General features: G+C 25.8%; 3 protein-coding genes across 8 annotated transcripts; 2 read left to right on the top strand and 1 right to left on the bottom strand.

Annotated features, from left to right (window-relative positions):
* The first annotated feature begins 14 nt into the window (after positions 1-14).
* On the top strand, positions 15-2181 carry LOC117217037 (cyclin-Y). The gene is made up of 4 exons (XM_033464325.1): positions 15-943; positions 1039-1259; positions 1472-1758; positions 1830-2181. Exons 1-4 carry the CDS (start codon positions 712-714, stop codon positions 2116-2118), a joined length of 1029 nt encoding a protein of 342 aa, XP_033320216.1. The 5' UTR covers positions 15-711; the 3' UTR covers positions 2119-2181.
* A 4779-nt stretch (positions 2182-6960) lies between these two features.
* Positions 6961-9609, top strand: LOC117217113 (gastrula zinc finger protein XlCGF58.1-like). Its single transcript, XM_033464440.1, has 4 exons — positions 6961-7423; positions 7495-7644; positions 7946-8113; positions 8223-9609. Exons 1-4 carry the CDS (start codon positions 7289-7291, stop codon positions 8931-8933), a joined length of 1164 nt encoding a protein of 387 aa, XP_033320331.1. The 5' UTR covers positions 6961-7288; the 3' UTR covers positions 8934-9609.
* An 83-nt stretch (positions 9610-9692) lies between these two features.
* On the bottom strand, positions 9693-15213 carry LOC117217110 (activating molecule in BECN1-regulated autophagy protein 1-like). 6 transcript variants are annotated; one of them, XM_033464429.1, is made up of 11 exons: positions 14809-15213; positions 13673-13728; positions 12976-13165; positions 12823-12881; positions 12578-12761; positions 12184-12356; positions 11771-11851; positions 11419-11690; positions 10837-11046; positions 10656-10760; positions 9693-10522 (listed from the first exon to the last, which is right to left on the bottom strand). In XM_033464429.1, exons 3-11 carry the CDS (start codon positions 13150-13152, stop codon positions 10119-10121), a joined length of 1665 nt encoding a protein of 554 aa, XP_033320320.1. In that variant the 5' UTR covers positions 13153-13165; positions 13673-13728; positions 14809-15213; the 3' UTR covers positions 9693-10118. The 6 variants fall into 6 exon arrangements, with proteins under 6 accessions (XP_033320320.1, XP_033320321.1, XP_033320322.1 ...); XM_033464433.1 differs by lacking the exon at positions 13673-13728 and having other exon boundaries at positions 10210-10359; positions 10416-10522; XM_033464430.1 differs by lacking the exons at positions 13673-13728; positions 14809-15213 and adding an exon at positions 14198-14278.
* Positions 15214-15362: the final 149 nt, after the last annotated feature.

The following is a 15362-nucleotide window of genomic DNA, read 5'->3' as shown; positions in this document are numbered from 1 at the left end:
TAAGAAATCTGGATGTCCATAGAAAATAGAAAACTTTTTGTCATAAAACCAATGAAAACATAACTTGCATACAAGGTAAAACTTGGTAAAACTGGAAGTCAAGCCTCTCTACCGTGTATACACGTTGTACTTTATGCATGAATATGCAATATCAAAACAGTAGACTAAGGCGTGCGATAAACACATAAAAGTATTGGAATATTCCCATTAAATGTTCCGTAATAATGAGAATGACGTACAACGAGAACAAAAAGTATCACAGCTCGTGTACACGAACAGAAATGAAATTTGACTGACCGATGATTTAAACAAATAAATCAACCGGCATGAACCGTGCTTAAAGGCGTTGTCAATGTAATAGACGTTTATCATATTACTAGCTGCAATCATTTCTAAAGTGGTTCTTCAAATTTTCAATCGTAATTTTCTGTGTGCAAATTGATGCAAATATTTTTCTCTTGATTATTATATGGATGCGTTCAAGCATCCATGTGGATGAAAGTAAAAGAAGAATGTATATTTATATCGCGAATAGTTTTGCCAGCTGATTGTCATCTAAACGCATCATGTGAAGGATGTGCCGTGAGAAATTTTAGATTATACCATCCATATAATTACCATAGTAACGAGTATCATACTCTGATTTATATTTTATGAACTTTCAACTGGAGGTAGAAACAGAGTGGAGACATCAACGAGTCTCTTGAAAGAATGGGAAATAAAAGTAGTTGCTGCGTTTATTCCAGTCCTCAAGTTGGACGTAAGGAATTAGGAACTGAAGGTGTTACCCGAGGTCTTGAGGAACATTTACCAGAAGGTGGAATTAGTGTTAATAATTTACAACATATTAGCGAACGTGAACCAGAAGACTGGGACTCAGATCCATCATTACACCCCTGTGCTGGCACTATTTTTATGGAACGATCGAAACAGGCTATTGAAAGTATATAAACTTATTTGGAAATACTGGTTGAACTTATTTTTGAGCATTATTATTATTTCTTTTATTAATTTGTTTAAAAAATACATCTTTTTTAGATGGCATGGTAAGAAAAAAAAGTCAGCACCAAATTGCAGATATAAGGCCTTTAAAAAAGAGTAGCAGTTGCAGTACAATATATTTAGATGACAGTACTGTTTCACAACCAAATCTTAAGAATACAGTAAAATGCGTTGCCTTAGCTGTTTATTACCATATAAAAAACAGAACCTCACAGCGACAGATTGATATATTTGATGAGAAACTACATCCCTTAACGGTAATCTAATTATATATATATTATTTGTTAGATCAAAAGGATAAAAGATGTACAATGTAATATATGGAAAGCACTATAGCTTTTTAGTTTATGTTCAACATACAACAATCTATACCTTTTACATAAAAATTTAAAAAGATGAATGTATAAAAATAAATTATTCTACAAAATGCAGTTTAAAAGTATATTTATAATGTCTTTCTCATTTATAGAGGGAGGGTGTTTCAGAAGATTATGATAAACAGAATCCAGAACATAAACAAATTTACAAGTTTGTGAGGACATTGTTTAATGCTGCTCAACTTACAGCTGAATGTGCCATCATAACATTAGTTTACTTAGAACGTCTGCTTACCTATGCAGAAATAGATATAACACCAGCCAATTGGAAACGAATAGTACTTGGAGCTATTTTATTAGCATCAAAAGTTTGGGATGATCAGGCTGTATGGAATGTAGATTACTGTCAAATTCTTAAAGATATTACAGTAGAAGATATGTAAGTTGACATCTATGTTATGTTCAAATGTATTCAAAATATTTTTTATTAAATATTTAATATTTATTTAGGAATGAATTAGAAAGGCAATTCTTGGAAATGCTACAGTTCAATATAAACGTTCCTTCAAGCGTGTATGCTAAATATTATTTCGATCTTCGCACGCTCGCAGAAGCAAATGAATTAACATTCCCTAGTGAACCCCTCAGTAAAGAAAAAGCTCAGAAATTGGAAGCTATGTCCAGAGTTTATGAAGACAAAGTTACTGCTGAAGCTTTACGTACTGGTATTAAAAGATGGTCAAGTTTAGATAACATATGCATAGGTGGACCTAGACGTAGTATTGCCATTCTATCCTAAATTTTGGATATAAGTAGGTACATTACTTATATCCATACATTCTCAATCAAGGTACGTGAACAAGAAAAAGGTTTGCAGACCTATTTCTAATATAGTATTAATCAATTTCAAATTTTCATAAGCATATCATTTTTATTACTCAATAATTTGTATGTACATTCTTTTACTTAAGTATTTTAATGCAATACAAGTTTTATAAGCATTATTTAACGAATGTTCAATTCCTTTTCAATTACGTTTGTTTGATTGGATTGCACAGTTCTACATTTTTTATAGTTTCAGTTTGTACAATAATATATTGTAATATCTATATATATATATTTCACTTGTTAAAATTTGTTTTTATGAAAATATTTCTAATTTGATTTCAATTTGAATTCACGTTTTATACGAATAATAAAATTATTGAGAATTGTCTACAGTTGCTGGGAAAATTAATTTTTTAATTGGGGACCTCTTAATATATTAAAGCAAATTATTCACATGTTACATAATAATAAAGTTTTTACTCTTTAATTAACTTCTTTGATTAAAAGGAACAAATTGTGATATAAGTCAGTTATTTTCTATTCAAAATAGTTTGAATTAATTAAATGATTTAATAGATAAACTTCTAACAAATTCGTTAATAATGATATAGACAAAGATGAAAATATTTCGCGTTATAAAAATTAATTTGAATCTAGTTTTATCAAATTTTCTGTGCATTAATGTTATGCATTTTAATAAAATTTATTCTGAATAATTTCAATAAATATATTTGAGAAATTTGTAAGTTAAAGTCTTATTAATTAATAACGTGATATGTGTAAAGTACCTTTTTATATTCAAATACTTTTCCAAATTTGTGTTCATATATAGTTTAAATTGACATTAGTGCGAGATATAAGGAATATATGAAGTAATGTATATTTTATAGCATTAGCATAGACATTATATAAAATTTCAAATTTTTTCAATGTAAATTGCGTTTATGATTTGTATTAATTTTTATCATTTGGTCGATTATCATTTCTAAAGTGCAGATAAAATTCATTACATATTATTAATCATGTATAATTGATTATATACATCTTGTATGATCAAAATCTTCAATAATTTAAAAACTATTATTTTTCTTCTTTATTTTAACTAAACGAAATTATACAAATATTATATTGCTTCTATCGCTAATTTCATATTAGTTACATCAGTATCATTAATCTCTTTCTTTCATACTTTCTATGTTATATATTTTGAAAAAATGTATTACTGAGGATTAATATACTGATAGCCTTATACTTTTTGGTCTTATTAGGATACTGATGAGCTTATGTTTGTTTTGAAAAATAGTAAAATTCATTTCTATAAATATACGCATGAATTTATTCATATTATTTGTAATTTTTAAATTATAATATGGCAAGAATATATTTTAACGAATTCCTTTACTTTTTGTGTAAGTATCTCTGACATAGTAGTAAAAGATATATTAGCTACAGACATAACAAAGAATATATTATTTGAAACAGCCATTTACATATAAACAAATCTTAATAGCAACTGTTTCTCTTTCTCTTTCAATTTATATATATCAATGTTAAGTTAGAAATTATGTAAATTTATGTTTGTAAAACTTTTGATTACTAGTGTAGAGGTATTAATAATTAATTTGTCTATGATAATTTATAATTAATAAAATGAAGTAATAATTTGTAGCAATTGCAGCATTTTAATAAAATTTTTAGATCAGCCTGTTTATTATACAATTTATATAAGCAAAATGCAACTTGCATTTTTAATAATTTTCGATTATCTCAAATGGCGATAGTATTACGTTCAATTAATTAGTAAAAAATCGTTTTTAATTGACAACTTTGTAAAATTAGTACTAAAATTAGAATTTAAAATATATACATAAATAAAAATTAATATTTCACAAAAAAATTTAATACATTTTAATTTCAATATTTTGTTTAATTACTTTTAGAGATACATATAAATATCTAAGAACATATAAAACTTTTATTGCATTCATTAATTAATATGTTCTATAAATGTTGCAATAGGTTTTGATGAATTAGTCCAATGAAATGTATTATGTTTTTTTTAAATTTCTGAAAAAAGACTATGTTTATTGTGCAATGTTCTCATGTAAAGAATACTTTTAAATTATACCCATTTTGTAAAAAAAGTTGTAATTAAATTGATGCATGTATTTAAACGAGTCACTTAATTTATTTACAATAGTTTGGTAATATTTGATACTCAGAGATTGAAATCACATGAATGTTAAAGAATAGCAGTAAGGTAGCATTAATATTGTAACCGATTGTTTTTATAAAAATTAAAGTAATCTACATTTTTTATTGAATCTCAGATACGTCATTGTAAAGTAATTGCAGTTTATTTTTATTTTTGTACTTTACTATCAGAAATTGAGCACACTGTTGTAAGGAAATTTAGAAAATAACAACTAAGTGTTAATATGAAATTGTATAATGCCAAAATGTAATAGCAAATAAGTAATTTTGAATGGCATTCATAGTGTATTGAAATAAGGATAATATTAACATATCTGCACTTTTGCCTAAAAAGGACTTTTTCATTTATGAACACAAAAACAAAAAAATATATTTTTTACTACAACAAATGGATTGGTTTTATATATTATAAAAGATGAAACAAAAAAGTAAACAGAGAAATGATGAAATGTAAATAAATGAATGCATTAAGACATGCCAAATACTTGCTTCAAAGTAGCCAAAAAAGTATATGCAATACAAGTTTTGTTTGTTTGAATATTCTTATTTCCCAAAGAATTAAGATTTACAGTTTTTTATGCATAGCTATTTTTAGTATAACTATTTTTATAAATAGAATCGCATTGTAAAGACAATCTTGAAGTCTGGTTGCGTCCTATGATAAACTGCTATACTCTTGGTCTATGTACTTCTCATAAGGTTGTATTATAAATGAAGTAATTTTATTGACACCTTGTTGTGTGCGTGTGACTACTGTAATATTAATACTGAATTGTTATTTATTTAAAATTTATTAATGAAACTTATTACCCCTGACCGTTGTATAATATTCTATATAATTTGTATATGTATAATATATATTCCTCTAAATTATTATTTCTAAAGATTATTTATATAAATGAATATTAGTTTATGTTCTGCTACTATTTCATAATGCATTGCTTTGTATAATGTATCAATGCAATGGTCAATAAGATGTTAATATTTGTAGTACAATATATTGTACTTGGAAGAGAATGGTATAACGGTATCAACTTTCAAGTCTTCCATTTTGACAACAGTTTCAAGATTTTTTTCTTAGTTTACAAGATAATACTTCTGTGGTATATTGCAGTAATGCTTCTAAAGAAATGAATTGTGATACATAGTTATATACACTTACTATAGACTTATATATGATTGCTTTAATATATTCAGAACAGATGTCCGTTTTAATTATAAAGCATTCTATTGTTAAAGTGTGTCATATTATGTACTACAATTACTCTTCTTTTATTTCTTTTCTATATTTTCTAATGTTCCTAATATTTTATCTGTGCTTACTTAATATTTAAAGACATTATTTTCTTTTTTATTCGTTTTAATTAAATCTACATAGCATGCAAGATGTATATTAATTAAATTTATGATGTATAATGATATTATGAAATTTAATTTATTCTATAATTACTTGTTATAATAACGAATTTAATAATTATATTTCGGAAAGTAATAGATGCATTTACTAAAAAGAGACCATAGTAGTGTAAGTTCTTTCTTTGATGAAAATTTTTTATAAGTAGAGACTTTGTAATTGATAAGATTTAAATAATACAATTTATATATATAGAAGTAATTTACGAAGTAAGAAGTTTAACAATGAGTGCCCCCTGAGATGTATCTCTGTGTGTATGTATGTCATACATTTCAAAGGGATATTCGAAAAGATTAATTCTAGCGCATCTTATATATAATGTATATAACATATGCAATACAAACTTGCTTCATATTTCGTATAAACTTCTAACAAACTAATATTTTATAATAATAAACTGTATCTAAGAAAATGTCTTGGGATACGCATTTGTATTTATATTTTATATTATAATTTCTAAGATTTGTCAGAAATAAACAGAAATAAAAAAGGATGATATTGCATTTCAAATATATTTTCTAAATATAATTTCATTCATATACACATTAGAAATAAATAATTACGTAGTTCCTATGATCCCAATTTTTTTTTAATAAATTTTCAAGTGATTTATAGAAATGAATAGAAATATCTTTACAAAACATATATTTATTATGTTTATATTTATATACAAATTCATTCTTTATATTTAAAATTTAATCAAATAAAAATTTTAATATTTTTTAATATAATTTTTTACAATAATTAATAAAAAATATTGAATAGTATTCGAATTTAAAATACATATGTATGCATAAAGAAATATAAGATATATTCATAATAATTTTATTACGCAATAGTTCTATTAGCCAATTTTCTTTTCATATAGAAGTCTCTAATATCGAATAATTTTTAAATAATTAGAAGCCTACAATTTGTTTATTAAAGTTGTTTATCTCCTCTATACAATTTGTAATCTTCCAAATAAAAAGATTTATATCGGTGATAAAACTAAATTTATATTCATACATGTTTTCGAAATACTGTTAGTATTTATAAAATAATTCTTAGCGATATAATATATTTGTGTTCTCTGTTTTTTTTTTGTTTTTTGTTTTAGAAAATCATTACGAAGTGATTTTTCTTGTAATTCTTTCTTCGTAATCGATTTATAGCTTTGGATGTGTAACGTTGTTTTTGTTGAGAACCACTGTTAGAATAGTTCCTATATGGTTACATATATACAGAACCTAAGTTATACGAAAACTGAATGGTATGCATTTACTTTAACTATGTGTGTATCTGTCAGTATATACATGTATACAGATGCAGATAAGTTGAAAAACAACGTACTAAAAAATGTTTAAAAACTCACATGCAACTTCTAAATTAATAACGATAGTGCATGTTTTAATAAAAAACATGAAATAATATACATAATTGTATGTATCACTTTAAGAGGTTTGTGACACAATCGTAGTATTTATTTACTCATTTTTTGGAAAATTACAACTGTATATATGATAAAAGAACAATGATGTTGCATAAAACAAACTTAAGGCTATGTCGCCTCTGTGGAAAAGAGAAACAGCAAGGCACAGATTTGTTTACAGACAAAGTTAAAGGGATTGTACTAATGTCGATTATAAATAAATATTTCTCTAAAGAGGTATAATTCAAATATACTTTTTGTAAGATATAATTTTTTAAGAATTTATTTTTATACCTTTTTTGTTACAGGTGATAAATATTTCAAACTCTGATGCATTTTCCAAATATGTTTGTAGTGATTGCGAACAAAAGATATATGTATTTGATGAGTTCTGTTTGATGGTAGCTAATGTGCAGAAACAACTTGCAGCCCCATCTTTGGAAATTGATTTTGCAGAAGTATAAAATGATTTTTAACTATTTGTAATTAAATGCATAATTCTGCTTTAAGTGTAAAATAATTTAAATTAAGAAAATTGATTTCCGCATCTTTTAAATTGAAGTTTTTAATAGTTTCATATCAATAATATGTGCACAAAATATCAATCATATAATTTCAACAGATTTTTGACTGAAGATTTTAAAAAATGACTTCAAAATAGCTCATTTAATGTAAAAAGTATTCTATTTAATTGTAGATTAATTATTACATCACAAATATTTTTTATTTTGAATAAATATATCAGTATTATATTTACAGGATATGTTATACCAGTTGAAAGAAAGTGACACACTAGTAAAAAATACCTTAAACAAGCAGGGAGTAAAGAAAAGTACATGCCCAATATGTGCTAAAAGTTTTAGATGTCAATCACATTTAAACAGGCATAAACGTATTCATACTGGACAAAGACCTTTTGTTTGTAATGTTCGTAATTATTTAGTTTATTTAAATAAATAAACATTGAATACATTGAACACATTAGGAGATTATAAAAATCTTTTTGTATTTTAGTAAAATAGTAATATTTTTTTAGATTTGTAAAATGTCATTCAATCAACAAGAAATCTTAATGAAGCATAAAGAAAGACACGAAGGAAAGAAACTATTTCAATGTGCAAATTGTCATCAATCATTTCGTTATAAAGTTTCTTTGAAATCTCATATGATAAATTTTCACATAGACATGGAACAGTCTGTTAATAATCAAAGTCTGCAAATGGAAAGCAATTCATTTACATGCCCTGAATGTGGTAAGCAATTTGTAACAAAATATAAGTTACAAAGGCATTCAAGATGCCATACTGGTGAGAGACCATATCATTGTACTTTCTGTTTAAAAACATTCTCTCAAACTGGTAATTTAAAAGTGCATCAAGTGAAGTATCATCAAATGAATAGTTCTGTAACTGAAATAAGAAGACAGACTCAATACGATGATCAAATAGTTGACTGTGATATACCTACAACGTTAAATAATTTCCATACAGTTAACATGTCAGAGATTGAATTGCAAAATACGATAAACGAAACTATAAATTCTACAGAGCAGAGTAGTTCGTATGCCTCAAAAATATATGAAAATTCTTTATATATTGATGAGGAAATTGAAACAATTCTGGATCGCGATCTTGGCCAATTAGGACAAAATAAATATTCTACAAATGTACAAGACAAAGTACCGCTTTGCTTAAAACAACCAGAGACTCCTGAATTACTGCACAGTCTATTATATGATGATGGTTAATTTTCGCAAGTTGACTGTATAATTGTTTATTTAAAATAATATCAAAATTATTTATATTCCGAATCCGGAATTAAGTTATATACATATTGATAATTATAAAACTATATGTAGTTTTTTCATTAATATACATTTCTATTTTGTTAATGGTGCTATACACGCATATAATTTCTAGAAAGTAGTTTCAAACATGCATTATTAATAATTTAACAATATTTGTTAATGCTTTTTATAAGTTCTACTATTTAAAAATTTTTGTAAATAATTCTATACCTTTTATTTTTATTTGTTGTAAATAAATAATTCTATGTGTATACAAGTTATATACATACAAATTAAGTCAGTCTTGTTCAACTTACTCCATAGCTTGGAAAACTTGTAATACAACCTACTCGCCTATAGCTTTAAGAATGAGATAGAAAAGGAAAGAGATGATAATAGATCTGTTGATCTCTAAGAGATCTAGAGGAGGACAAAGCCAAATAAGGGGCTTCTTTCATGGCCAGTAGTGGTTTAAGTCATTATTCTGTATAAGGAATTTCGTCTATTACGATATATTGAATGTGACAGTAATAACAATTCATTTATATTTACTCATCAGATATGGTATTATAAATATTATATAAAAGAATACTTTCATTATCGTTAGTAGAAAAATTAACAATTCATACAACAACCTACTAGTTATTGTATATTAAAATATTTACTTAAATTTATTTCTTTTTATATTTAAATGTTTATTAATGTAATAAAATTAGAAAAATCTTTAAAAATATATATGAATTTATTTATAAATCTTCCATTCAAGTACCCTGCACTTTTTACTTTCAACAAATATGTACTAATATTAGCTAATACTAATACATTAGTCTTTTTGTAATATTAGAATTGAAAAAATCATCTACACAAAAGGATTTAAAAATGAAAATAATATTGAAATCAAACAAAAATTAAATTTAATAATAAAATAAAAATAAAACCGATATTTAAATTACAGCACTGTATTAAATTTCTTGTCGAAATGTATAATATTGGTGACTTAATAGTAAGTTTTATTATGGTTCTGATAATATATCCCTTGAAAGACATGTAACAATAAACTTCTGTCTTCGTACACAATTGTTTTTCGATAAAATATCGATAAAATAATCGTCGAATTTCTATTTTTACAATAACATTATAATTACGTTAATGAAGAATAGCTAACCGGCCAGTGTTAGTAGCATAAATTAAACCTTGGCCAGGTTGTGGTGCCCACCTGATACAATTTATGCTTGTATGTCCTCCAGTTGGTTGATTACTTTGTAGTAAATCTCTAACCCACAACATGGTGTTCCTTTTACTCATGAAATGTAAATATTTCGCTAGATTATTAAAGTCCAAGTCTTGCATACGTGGTTTATTACTTTCAGATTGTTTATGTGTTAGTCTGTAAATAATAGCCATAGTATATTCTTTTCCAATAGCACTCCTTGCTAGACCTACTAAAAGATGCTCCTGTGTCGGCGAAATTGATACAGAAATCACAGAATTATATACTTCCGCCCAATAAATTTCTTCTCCTAACGTTTCCCATTGTAAACTGTAAACTCCTAAAAATAACATTGTGTGGGACTGTAATATGTGATATAAATATATGTTATAATATCAAAATAATATTATTTGAAATTATACAAATACTATATACATAATGCATTTATATATTAATTTTAAAAAGTTGCTCACCTGCAGCTCCCATAAAGCATGTTGCCAATAGTTTTCCATCCGAAGAAATATTTATGCTAGCGTCATTACGTATTTTACACTTGTGTATAACAACATTTTTTTCAGCTATAATATAAGAAGTACTTCATGAATAAATTACTCTACTTCAAATATGGAATATAATAGTGATAATAATATTTACAGTTTTTAATATCAGGTATTTCCCCCTTAGAGAAGTCCCATGCTTGCACACGATAACTGGAGATTCCTGAGAAGTTTAACACTACTGCTGAGACATCTTCTAAAAAATTTAATATTTCATTGCATATAAATCCTATTAGTTCTGTTTTTATATAACGAAACCCATAATCACTGTCTGAAGGTGCATGTAAAAGTATAAGGTGCCTCAGAACTATAAATTAATTAAATAGCAGATACATATTAGATGATGATAGAAAACATTTTTTGTCTGATAAATGTATAAACTCATTTTATTTTTTTAGCATTAAGACTAAAATAATAAGGGAATAATTTTCAAAACTATTTTTACTTAGAAGTATGTTTTTCTACCTAAAATATTTTTCCAGAAATTTTGAATTAAAATCTTCTAAAAGACACATTGTGTACAAATTATTTCCTCAGCATTATTTTCCAAAATTTCTTAACAATAAGTAAGTACTCAAATATGCTTTGTTCTAATTAGTCTTATAAATAACATACCATGATTCCTAAGTCACAAAGAAAATTCTAATTAGAACTCTAAATTTTTTGTATCATTACTTACCCGAAGAAGGAGTTCTTTCATCCTCCTCATGTAGAGGATTCAACTCCCCTCTTCCTCTTCCTGTTCCCCGCCTTGAATTATAGGGATATAGTAGTATGCAGCTTTCATCATTACCTACTGATACACTACCGTGTAAATTCGATTGAGTACTGTGTGAAGGTTCGGGTCCCATGGTTCTAGACGATTGAATCGCTTCATTTTGATCAGTTCTTTCAGGATGGTTACATGGTACTTGACTATTATGCGTCGTTCTCGAAGGCCTTAAACGGGATCTGCATAATTTAATAAAAAATAATAAAATTCGATTAGTAATATGTTAAAGAATATCTAGTGACATGTATATCATACATACCTGAATACTCTTGATTCTCTTATATAATTATTTCCAATGCCTGTGATTAATTTCTTTCCTAAATTGTCAAAAGCTACATATCTGAAACATATAATTTAATATAACTATGTTTGATTCTGGCAAATATAAAATAAATGTAAATCTTAGATTTTATTATTATAGATCAGTAGTTTTTATATAATAGGCACACTACAAATATTGCAGAAATATATATAGTTTTTAATATAGGGAGGCAGAATAATAGAAGAAATAATAATATAGGAAATATTTTTAAATTATATTTTTAAAATATAAAAGGAAACTGATATTTTCACAAATATCAAATTTATATAAATTTGATTTACTTTATTTAGTATTTATCAAAGTTTATAGTTTATAATTTACTTTATAATACACAATGTACCATAACTTACCTTACTTTTTCTATGGTAGACTTTGTAGATATTACTGCAAAGGGTTCAGGTCGACTCCAATCCCAAAAGTGTATTTGATTATTTGTTGCTATAACAAGTAATTTTTCTGATGGATGGAAGGCAAGAGAAGCTATAACTGTCCGACTTGTCGCATTCCAAACCTTGCTATCACCCTATTCCCATAAAATATGTTGTAAATAAATAGTATAAATAGTATAACATTTTATAACTTGTAAATACTCTTATACAAAAAATACCAGTAATAAGACTGGTCAAATAATTGAGGTAGGAGTAAAGAAATTATTGGGACATTATGACCCAAGATTATCTTTCTTACGATTAAGACTTTCAGATGTCCAATAGTTTATTCTTATAGTGAAATAAAGCTACTAACCCTTAAATCCCAAACCCGTACTTGACCACCAAGGCAACCAGATGCTAGTATGTAACTAGAAGAGGGATGAAATGCAATACACCATGGAGTGCGTGGATGACCAGAAAGAATTTTAATGTTTTTTCTAGTTGCTACATCAGTAATATAAACACTGTGATTTCCATGGGCTGATGCTATTTTAGTGCTAAAATTTAATAGAATAAATTAATTTGCAATAAAAAATTGCTTAATAATTAGTTTCTTACCCGTCAGGACTGAAAACCATTAAAAATGTTGCTCTAGGATATCCTGGCAGATCATATTCCTAAAAAGAATTAAAGTAATAGATGAGATGATATTAAATATTTCTATAAGAGTAATAGTTATATAATTCTATAGAGTAATAGTTCTATAATTACCAATTCTCTATGCTTTCTTCCAACTAATTTCATTTCAGCTGCTGATTCTAATGCACGTGTTGTAGTTTTATAGCATTTGTAATATAAAAGTCCCAAATCTCTAAGCATTAAGTTTTGTAATATGTTATGAGAGTGATTGCAATGAAGCAGTTCTGGTCTCTCCTTAACCTGCTCCATTTAGCAGGATATCCTGTAATATTTATAAAATTAATTAGGAAGACTGAACTAAAAATTAAATCTCTTTTGATGAAATTAATATACAAAATGTATAAAGCATAACAAAAATATTCATCAGCTTTCATAGCTAAATCTAAGCAAATGTATTCAGCAGTCATTTTTACAATTTATTTCAATCTTAAAATTCACAAAAACAAGCTCAAAGTTTGTAATATTTATAAATATTACTTGATAAATTGTTCTATGTGCAGACATCATACAAAAATAATATTGATCAAATAATTAATATTTCTGACCATAAGTGTTGAATAATAATACACACCACAAAATATAAATCATAACAATACATTTCTACAAATTAACTAAAATCATATAAAATCATAAGTACATTTATTTACAGGAGCTAATTTATGCAATAACATTAGTGCAAGAACTTTAACTTATAGTCTTGTAGACATAATTAACTGTTGTATAATTTCTTTTTTACAACAAATGTATGTGAATAAAATAAAAATTTAACCTTGAAATTTAAGACCAAGATTCATTTTTCAAATCTCCATAGCTGCAGGTATCCATCTGTGAAAGCCATGATATTTTTTTATACTCTATGCATAGGAATAATTAGAATTATTTTTCTTGTTTCAATATACATTCCCTGAATATCTGAATGCTTTTACATAACTACAAATAAAATTAAAAAAATATTTCATTTACACCAATTTGCTTCCAGTCAGAATAAAAGGAGTGACAAAGAATTTATGAAATTATATTATTACAGCAAGCATTTTCATTTTTATATTTTTATTGAATCCCTATTTTAATAAATTACTAAAGTTCTCTTGATAAAAATGAATTTAAACATACAGATCTGTCAAAAACAAAATGAAACTTTTTAAGGTTAGAATTAAAAATTTTAAATGGAATAACATTTTACAGGCTTAAATATTATTTTTAACACTTCCTTACAGTAAAATTTTTAACATAATAGAAATATAGAAATAAATAAATAAATTTCTTATTCTATAAATATAAATATAATATAAACCTCAACAAATGTAATGTTATAAATATTATTATTTTTCTCTTTTTAATGAGAGAAACTCATAGTAGTCTTATATAAACAAGCCTACATAATAGTATATCTAATATATATCAAATTATTTTAGAGTATTTAACAAATATCGTAAAAATTTAAAAAAAAATTAAGATATCTATAAAAGTTAATTTTGTATCGCATTTAATTCGCTATATATATATTTAAAAATAACAAAAAGATACTTATGTAAATAATTATTTTTAAAAAATGTATGGTATTTTTTTAAACATGCTTATAAAACTTTATTATAAACAAAGTGTTGCATGTTTGTCTGATTTCTCATTAAGATAAACGAAATACATTCATAAATTTGAACAATCTGTTACTTAAAAATTCATATACATTAAAATAACTTTTAACAAATGAAATGCGTTAAATTTAGCAGAAATTAATCTCAAAAATAAAAAATTCAATAACGAATAATCACTGAATTGTTGGAAACATACAACATACAAAGTACAACATACAATTTGCATGCTAAACATTGTTGTTTAACACGCGTATATGTTATCATAGGAATCTACATTACATTAATTATTCAAAAGCATAGCCAATACTACCTGGAAATACAGTGGTATCTTGTTAGAATGTGGCCGTGCTGTCTGTGTTATCTGTTATCCCCACCGCTTCCTGAAGGCAACTCAGATCTTCAAATCAGATATTCAAGCTTAGAGCTCAAAATACAAAAGCAATAGAGGATAAGCATCACCGATATGTATATATACTAGTATACATAACAGTGATAAGCATAGTTTCATATCAAACACTTTAGGATCTATGAACTTTCGCGCGGGAATACCTTATAGGTTATGGAATTTTTTTCACATGCGTGTGTATTCTACACAACAGCGTTTATCTATAACTCGATACAGCTAGCGCCAAAGTTCACAATTACTTTTTGATTGATATTTTGGCGCTAAAAATGGCTATAAGGCTTTTTTATAATATAGTATCGGCAAAAAGATGATTGTACGTGAAAAAACAAATTGGAAATGTAGAATAACAATTGTTCATAGAACCCTTAGTTTTAAAGAAAATAAAATTCAAAATTTATTAAATATAGATGTACCAATTTTTAAATTTTACTCTATATTCTTAATTGCTAGTTTTGAAA

The sequence above is a fragment of the Bombus bifarius genome, unplaced genomic scaffold (assembly GCF_011952205.1).
Source record: "Bombus bifarius isolate JDL3187 unplaced genomic scaffold, Bbif_JDL3187 scf7180000007974, whole genome shotgun sequence".
Taxonomy (NCBI): Eukaryota; Metazoa; Arthropoda; class Insecta; order Hymenoptera; family Apidae; genus Bombus; species Bombus bifarius.
The sequence above is the reverse complement of the archived record's forward strand: the minus strand, read 5'-3'. Positions and strand labels throughout refer to the sequence as shown.

Coding starts and splice junctions, on each gene's coding strand:
- LOC117217037 (XM_033464325.1), top strand. CDS start 712: ATGGGAAATAAAAGTAGTTGCTGCGTTTATTCCAGTCCTCAAGTTGGA. Junction 1,260..1,471: donor AGAAACTACATCCCTTAACG/GTAATCTAATTA, acceptor TCTCATTTATAG/AGGGAGGGTGTTTCAGAAGA. Junction 1,759..1,829: donor GATATTACAGTAGAAGATAT/GTAAGTTGACAT, acceptor ATATTTATTTAG/GAATGAATTAGAAAGGCAAT.
- LOC117217113 (XM_033464440.1), top strand. CDS start 7,289: ATGATGTTGCATAAAACAAACTTAAGGCTATGTCGCCTCTGTGGAAAA. Junction 7,645..7,945: donor TGGAAATTGATTTTGCAGAA/GTATAAAATGAT, acceptor TTATATTTACAG/GATATGTTATACCAGTTGAA. Junction 8,114..8,222: donor AAAGACCTTTTGTTTGTAAT/GTTCGTAATTAT, acceptor ATATTTTTTTAG/ATTTGTAAAATGTCATTCAA.
- LOC117217110 (XM_033464429.1), bottom strand. CDS start 13,152: ATGGAGCAGGTTAAGGAGAGACCAGAACTGCTTCATTGCAATCACTCT. Junction 11,852..12,183: donor TCTACCATAGAAAAAGTAAG/GTAAGTTATGGT, acceptor TATATGTTTCAG/ATATGTAGCTTTTGACAATT. Junction 10,761..10,836: donor AATACCTGATATTAAAAACT/GTAAATATTATT, acceptor CTTATATTATAG/CTGAAAAAAATGTTGTTATA.